Raw genomic sequence first — 8,725 nt, forward strand, 5'->3', positions numbered from 1 at the left:
TATTAAGTTGGAATGGAAAATATACCTCACTAACCACTAACATTCAGCTAAAGAACTTTCAAGGACAATGACCATACTTGATTCCACATTTTGATGGGATTAGCTTGGAATATAAAGAACCTAATTCAAGTGTAGCCTGAAGAGGTCAGAATAAATCACGGCACGAAAGAATGATTGTGCTTGTAGCCTTAAAAGGAAATATAGCAATCGTTTCAAAACGATTGAATGACTTTTGATTAGTATTCAAAATTAACAAAGAACAGCCATTCAACCATGAAAACACTTCAGCTCATCAAAATATTGTAAATAGGCCACAGAATTGTCTCTTTAGAAATATGTAGCTGAACCATTTTAAGCAATGAGTTTCCAAGGTTTAAGCACGTTTATAATTATCAAACTAGATAAGAAAATCTTAGAGATTCAAGTATATGTTGCCTTTGTTTCGGCATACGCAAGTTTAAATATTATTTAAGAGTTTGCTGCAACAGATTAAGACACGATATGTTCCATTCAGAAGCCGTCCAACTTGGGAGTCAGCTCCCCACCCACTGCATTCCACGGCTTTTGTGATTTTATGAAGCTAAGGCTTAGGTGGGGACCCATTGGAATGCATGTTCCAGCATGACCTTCAACCCCCACAGAACACCTGAAGACATACAGCCAAGATTGAAACGAATAGAGATATTTTAATATAATTAACTGCCTAGTCAAGAAATTATTAGGTTTTGAAGGGGTTGGAAAAAAGATGCCCTGGGAATCAATATTGGTTCCACAGTTTTCAAGGAAAATAGAAAAGGAAGACCGAGTGGTATAAATGAAACTAGCAGATTAACCACTAAATAGATAAAAAGATATGAAAATTCTGACATCGCCTCAGCCTACTTGGTTCTCTTGTTTCTGTCTTGCGGAGCAGCATACGGAAAGAAAAGAAAGGAAGGAGAAAATCTAGAGAGAAAAGAAGAGAGATCATAGTTCCAAATGGTCCTTTGAATAAGAGAGACAATGAACATTGATTTGAAACATTAAGATGGTGCTTGGCATACCAAATTAGACCATACAAGGAATTAAGTATATAATTAGAGTAGAGACACTATGTGCATGGTGTTGAGGGATTAAGGTGGATATTATCTTTTAGTTTTTTTTTCAAAAGAACATTATTTACACTATATTTTTTAACCTAGCTTGATAATATAGTACTAAGCAAGGACATGGGTCTTGGCCAGATAGAAAGATAGGGCAAAATAGCATTTTTTTTGAATTCAAAACTTATATATACTAACACTTTAATGCGCCATACTACTATTTACCTAGTATTATGCATAATTTCTTGTATGGTCCATTATGGTGTTTGTAAAATAGTCTTAATGGATACCACTGCAAAATTTTCATACCACTGCAAAATTTTCTAGTGCATGTTAACTAGTCTGATAGATACAGAGAACCTAAAGGTTAGGAAAATGAATGGCTGCTTAAACTTGGAGATGTTTTACATGATTTCTGCCTGTTTCATTTTATCTACCTGAGTGAACAAAACAAAATGAGAGAGGATTATATTACCTGTTTTGGTCCATATCAGCAGAGTGATCAGTTATGAAAGCTGCATCCTCTATATTAGTCTACAGGTAATCCATGTAACAAATATATACAAGTCAAGCTACTAAAAATTTATGCAAATAGTTTATTTTCAAAATGTGCAGCTCATTTGCATAGTAAATATGTGGATTTTTAGCAACTCATTATTCCCTTCCGAAATCATTTTACCTCAATATTTTCAGATCTAAGTGGGCCAACCTCGTTATCGAGCAATTTGGCCTGCCAGTAAAAGAATTATTCATAATACCATATCCATATTTGATGATGGAGTGACAAACACAAACAAAGAGAATAGAAATATGCAAGCTTCTGTATGTCACAGGTTATACTCACTTTCGACTGTTGTATATGCTGCATGGCAGTTGTAAGAAACTGCTCATAGACTTCAGCTTCAAGAATAGAATTTATTTTCTCCACATTGGGTTCATACCACCTACAAAGAAAAGAAGTAAAATATTATATCTTCAATACAATAGAATAAAAGCTTGAAAACAATTGTAATTGGTGAAACAAATAAAACAAGAGAAGCAATTTCTAACCTCATTTTTTCCAGGGCCCCATGATGTCGTTGATTGAGTTTATCGAGTTTATCTTCAAGAGCCTAAAGGTAAATGTACATCAAATGCATATGTTAATCCAGCTTTTGTAAATGGGCTGAATTGCATAACATAATCAAATGACTTATCAACTCAAGGCTTTTTAAGATATTTGTCAAAGTACTACTTAAAGATTATATTTATATAAATAAATAAATAAATGTATCATCTCTTTAATAGTTTAAGCTTTTACGTAAGGTGGTTCAACATAGTATTGGAGGAAGCAAATGTCCTTAATCCCCCTCATCCATCCTCTCCTGAATTCAAGACTAACTGCCACCTATTTATTGTGCATGTTTCAAGCACGCAGCCTGCACGCTAACGTGAAGGAGTGTTACGAAGACTAAATTTAATTAAATAAATAAATAGATAAGTGCATCTTCTCTATAAGAGTTTAAGCTTTTGGATGCGGTAGTTCAACAACCAAACTTGATTGCAGCTTCCTAAGTAAAAATACCACCAACCTACATTTACTCATTCTATTTTATAGTCAATGTCAACAAATTTGACCCATTTGTTGTTAATATCTTTCGTACTAACAATAGGTTCTTCAATGCATTGTTCATGTATTTAAGTTGTCATCTTCCAAGCTTTCAGATTTAAGTCTGAGTGCAGTTATTTCTGATTGGCAGAAAAGTCATTTCAAAGAGAATGATAAGAGAATTACCTCAATACTGAAGTCAATCGATCGTCACGATGTGAATCGTTCATATAGTACAAAGAAAGGTCTCATGAGAATTTTGTCAGTGGAAAATTCCAATGCTAGAACTTTGTGAACAAATAAAAGCATGCGCAGACATGCACTAGGAAAGAGCAAATTACAGTCATGTACAAAAACAGACATATGAAAAGGGTGGGAGAAAGGGAAGGGGGCTAGAATTACTTAGCAACTTTTTCGAGAATTTGTCTTTCATACTTCAAATGCTTGAGCCTTCGAGACAAGTTCTACAAACAAGAAAGACATAATAAGGGGCAGGAGCACTGAGAAAGAGAGGACAAAGTTAGCTAAATATTGAATACCTCTTCATTTCTAGTATGTCTGCAAAGATTAACAAGGATCAGTAATGAAAGAAATTTACATGGAAATCAACTAGATTTAACAATAAAAATTGTCTTATTCATCTTATAAGTATATACATACCCTCCTTTCAGGTCATGAGGACGGTCAACAAAACAGAGGAAGATATCCTCAACACTAAAACCAAAAGTAAAAATTATGGATCAAAGTTTCGAAAAATCTATAAAGTGAGGGATATAAATCAAGTAATATTTTCTACAGTGCATTTTATACCAACCTTCCATTGCTAGCAAAACTAGTTAAATGGCCAGCAGGTGAAAATAATATTAGGCCAACATCTGTGTCACACAGAACTGATAGTTCTCTGGCCTTCTTAACAATTACATCCTTGTGCTTTGCAAATGTTGTTTGAAGAGATATTGAGTTTTCAATCGGCTTCATTGCAAGCTTCTTGCGAACCATGGGGAGGAAATGAAGCAGAATCTGAAGAAAGAAATTAGATTGTCCTTGATCATTGAGAGAGACCCAAAAATCAAATCATTTAATGACTAGTAAAAAGAATTTGGTATTACGATCATGAATTTCAAGGTCGCTATCAATAGAAAATCTACATGTGATATTTCTTTAGATTTCGTTACAACATTATTGATAATCTCTATTACCAATTGAATGCATGATCCTATATAGAAAATGACAGATACACAAAGTATCTGCACAAAAAATCCCTATCCAATATAAAATGAAGTAGATGGCATGGCTGTTGATATTCTATAAACATTTTTCCCTAGCGGTATCTTGTGGAGTGGTACCAACTAAGAACGTGTAAAACGAAAAGTTCCATATATCGTATTCATGCATTCGTGCACTGTAAAATCAGGAGGGCCTAATGCATCAAATGCATTACTGTCTGTAAATGCAGTGGTAACTTGTCTGTTTCCACATATTATTATTAATATTTTCCATTAATTTCTCAACATGGATACTCATAACTCTATTGCAGGAAATTGTGTACTTAATCAAATTGTGGTCTTCCTGTCTCTCTGCTCTTGTGAACCTATCATGCCAAAAGTATATAATAACCAATTTCTAGTTTCCCTAAAATCAATCTCCCCTTAAGAAATATACGAGTTGAACATTATGCTCAAACTTGAAACTTGTGGGTGTCAGTTGGAGAAGAAGAAATGACTTCAAATATTTTTCATGAAAATGTCAGAAGTATTTTTTTAAAAGTTTCTGACTATATGCTTGTAGTTCAAGATTAAGATTCATATTGTTCTTATGAAACTAGAATGTCTTTCTAAATTTCTTATTAATTCATTTCATTTTGATAAAAAAAGAAAAACGACAATGTAGTAAATGAGTAATACCATTGTACTTGATAGAAGGAATGTGCAACCAACTGGTAGCAATCACCATTGTAAAATGAACTAAGAATTGAGTTCTTTCAAATGCATAATTTTTTTTTTTTTTCTTTCTTTCTTGAAAATCACATTCCCCCGTCCAAGTTTGAAAGTTCCCATTTGAACAGTGTACTGAGTTTGAGAAAGAATTGAAAATTTTCAAAAATAATGATTAATGTTCAATCACCTCATTTATAAGTTAAACTCAGGTGAAAATTTTATTTACTTAAATTTGTATTTCAAAAAACAGCCCCTAACATACACACTGATTTCGTTTTTCATTAAATGCGTGACAAGTGCGCAATTTTCATAAATAGATGTAACTAGACTTGACTATAGAAACTTTGCTTACTCCTTTATCATGTTTAGCCGTTTAATCTAAAAACACAGACTGTTACATAAAGAAATATTCATGATTAAAAATTGTCTACCACAATCTTCATTTTTGTTTCCTGGATGGTTTCCTTATTTTCCAATATTACTACTAAAGGTCTCATGCATCTAAATAAAAACTTGCATCATTGATATTCTGATTCACTTCACCCACACCCCCCCACCCCACAACAAAAGATGAGAGTTTGGTCTAAGTAATTGCATAATAATCCTAAAATTAAAAAACAACAAAGATTCACAGTAAACGTTAACATGATTGAATTTAACTCTGGAAAAAAATAAAAATAAAAATTCACTACTGCCGGGCAACAATTAATGAAACATGCAATCATCAAAAAAGTCATTTCCAAAAATGAAATAGGTTGAAAAAAGGCTGCAATTGTTTACCTCAAAACAGCTATAGATGGCGTTTTACTGAGAGGAGTGATATCCACATCCAAAAATATACTGAATGGACTTTGGGAATGACGGTTTAATAAGTGCATCTTGCTGGTATACCAAGATTTTAATTTTTAGGTACTACATGCAGTGCCCTCCTTCAGCACCGAATCAGAATCTTGCACCACACACGTGTGCCAGTAATCAGCATCATCGTAATAAGCTACAATTAATGAGCGTAATAAATGCTGGGAGTTTCTTTAATTTGCCAGCAGTCGGCGACCTTGTTAATGAGCTACAGTCAATAACTATAATAATTTTGGGAGTTGCTTCAATTCAAAATTATATGGGGCTCATCGCCCTGCGGCTGTACGTGTATCAAAAGGAAAAAGCGAAAAAATGGTTGACAGAGGCTTTGACCTCCTCTCACGATGTCAGGCCCCACGTGATTAAACAATTGGGAGGAAAAAGTGGCACAACCCTCTAATGTGAGGGTCGGTCAGGGCCTTCGTCACTCTTTTTCTGGCAGACGAGCTCAGTCCGTATCTAAAATGGCAAAGCCATTCTTGAATACAACCTACGTCCAGTGAAATTCGTGTTCAAATGTTGCATATTTTTATACCAAATCAGACCATTTTAAACCCACTTCAACACATTGGTGCAATTTCACAGAATAATTAAAACTAATGGTGCTGGATCACAAATCTATGTGCCGAGGTGTATTCAATTGAGACTTTTTAAAGTAATTATTTTTGTGAATTTCGTGAATCTTTTATAGATTACTATGAAATTAGTGAAAGTGGAAGTGGAAGTTTTTGGTAGACTTCTATTGACTTTCATTTTAAAATTTTTACAAACTTTTGTATAATGTAAAAGACTTTTGAAAATATTCATTTGAAATATAATTCACGTGGATCTAGTACAATGATATGAAATTCTCACATAGGACGTGTTGGTTCCCACAATTCTCCTTTTTTCCTTCCCTTTCTTCTTCTCATATAATTAAAAAAAAATTAAAAGAATAAAAATTGAAGACATTAATTAAATAAATAATAATCAAAATTATACATATATATGATAAACAATAAATCTAATATTCAGTATTATTAATATATAATATACTTTTAAAAATAAATAAATAAATAAATTTAAATTTAATTATAAATTTTTCATTTAAAATTTTATACTTTAATAAAAAAAATAGATATTTTTCACAAAAAAAAAAAGAATGAAAAAGGGGAAAAAAAGTTACAAGAATCCAATTTAAATTTTTTATAAAAAAAAATAGAGATAAACAATAAGAAAGAGAGTGAGAGAGACAAATGAAAATTAATATAATCAATAGAAAAAAAATAAATTTTAATTATATATGTTCACAGAAGGAAAAAGAAAAGAAAGATTGAAAAAAAAATTGTGAAAGTCTTCCAAAATCTCGTGATTAATGGGAGATAAGTTTTAAAATTTTATATGAGGACCTTCCATTTAAAAGTTAGTATTATAAAAGACTCTTGAAGTCATTAAAATTTGAATACCTAAAAATTTATAGAGAATTCTAAAAATTTTTAATTAAATACACCATAACTTTTAGAAATTTTTTAAAATTATTTGAAAGTCTCAATTGAATCACCGTGACTTTTAGATCAATTGAGTACATCGTACCTTTTAGAGATTCTCAATAAGTCTCAATTAATCTCTAAACTTTTTAAATCCTAAAAAGTTAATAAAATTCTTAATTAAATACACCCCCTAAGTGATATGTTCAGTTAAATGTAAAATTATATATTTTATTTATGACATTAATGCCACCTAAACTCTTGTGTAACTAGCGACGCCAAATAATATTACTCAATTTAATATCAAATTACTGTAATTTTAACATTATCTTATTTACTCATCTCCACTCATCTTTATATTGTAGTTTTCAATACTTACATAGTGCTAATTTCTTTTAAATTTGTTAGTATCAAAATTGTTACCTCTGATTTTTATAAGTAAATTTATATTAATATATTCAATAGTTATTATTAAAACTGATTACACTTTATTATAAATATAATTAAAATAATAAACGAATTAATACAAATATAATTAAATCTTTAAGTCACAAAAAGATGTAATAGGAATTAAATTTTTTTAAATATAAAATGAAGGATAAAATAAAAATAATTAAAACTGTATATATTACAACAAATGAATATAGTTTTTTCACATTTGGTGCAACACCGGTTATAACTCTTATTTGGTGTGAAAATTTAAATATGGTTGGAACATCATTTTTATGCTAAACTAACGTTTATGTCACTTTGAAGTTTGGTTCACTTTGAAGTTTGGTTGGAGATGCCATTAGAGTAATAAAATTAGTAAAATGCTATTCATCTGGTGTAACCGATACACTTTGTCCATCATTTTATACTATAACAAATTTTAATTCATATTATATCTTTTTATATCCTTTTATAAATGATTTAATTTAATACGATTATTATTCTCATTAATAAACTAATAATAATAACTATTGATACCGAAATAGTTATGAAACAAACCTCCATACCCTTTTGGTGGCATAAGGTGTTTTTGTTACTCTGATGAACAAATGTTACCTATGAAATGAGGTTGGGACTTCCTCCCTCATTGTACCTACGGCGTGAAAATTAGTATGGCTTTTAGGAACGTACACTTAGGAAAAAAGATAGAATGCATGTTCATATAGCTAATAATTTAAGATCCATATCAGTTTCACCTTATGAGTATTTGTAAGTGTCTGAAGTCATGTAACTACTAGTTGCTTATCATGCCATATGTCCCATATAGCACCTTCCACTAATTCTCACGTTATGAGTGGGGCACTTCCACCTATCCAACGGTTAGTTATGTCCATGAGAACCGTTGAACTGTTCCATCCAACTCAAGAACATTTTTATGGCTAACTGTTGTGTTAGCCTCGCAGTAGTAGATGGCCTCATAGTGGTAGGTAGCCTAACATGAATATAGACGGCCTAACTTGAATGTAGAGGGCCTTCTAGTGGTAAGTGGCCTAGTATTAATGTAGAGGACCTTACAATGGTCGATAGCCCAGTGCGGAGGTAGAGGGCCTCGTAGTGGTAGGCGGCTTAGCAAGCAAGAAGAAGGCCTCGTAATGGTAGATAGCCTAGCATGGGGTGCTCTACGTAGAGTGCTTATTGAGTAGCCCTCACCTTGTTGACCATCATAGATAACTATTGTTGCCATCTAATATCACTAGCATATCTACGGCTTGTCGATCTTTATCGATAAAGGGTAGCGTCTTCACTCTTCCACGCTGATTTGATATTCTTTTAAATCGACTTATCACATATTAACACTTGGTA

The 8,725-nt window shown here is 32.0% G+C and overlaps 1 protein-coding gene across 2 annotated transcripts; it reads right to left on the reverse strand.

The window, feature by feature from the left end:
• Nucleotides 1-285: 285 nt before the first annotated feature.
• LOC111367457 (agamous-like MADS-box protein AGL104) lies at nucleotides 286-5,499 on the reverse strand. Of its 2 annotated transcripts, XM_022988339.1 has the most exons (11): nucleotides 5,388-5,496; nucleotides 3,485-3,690; nucleotides 3,331-3,384; nucleotides 3,210-3,228; nucleotides 3,073-3,134; nucleotides 2,857-2,863; nucleotides 2,133-2,194; nucleotides 1,927-2,026; nucleotides 1,762-1,812; nucleotides 1,558-1,616; nucleotides 286-646 (listed from the first exon to the last, which is right to left on the reverse strand). In XM_022988339.1, the coding sequence occupies exons 2-11, from the start codon at nucleotides 3,667-3,669 to the stop codon at nucleotides 511-513; spliced, it is 735 nt and encodes a 244-aa protein (XP_022844107.1). In that variant the 5' UTR covers nucleotides 3,670-3,690; nucleotides 5,388-5,496; the 3' UTR covers nucleotides 286-510. The 2 variants fall into 2 exon arrangements, with proteins under 2 accessions (XP_022844107.1, XP_022844108.1); XM_022988340.1 differs by lacking the exon at nucleotides 1,762-1,812 and having other exon boundaries at nucleotides 5,388-5,499.
• Nucleotides 5,500-8,725: the final 3,226 nt, after the last annotated feature.

Source organism: Olea europaea, chromosome 18 (genome assembly GCF_002742605.1).
Source record: "Olea europaea var. sylvestris chromosome 18, O_europaea_v1, whole genome shotgun sequence".
In the NCBI taxonomy this organism is placed as follows: Eukaryota; Viridiplantae; Streptophyta; class Magnoliopsida; order Lamiales; family Oleaceae; genus Olea; species Olea europaea.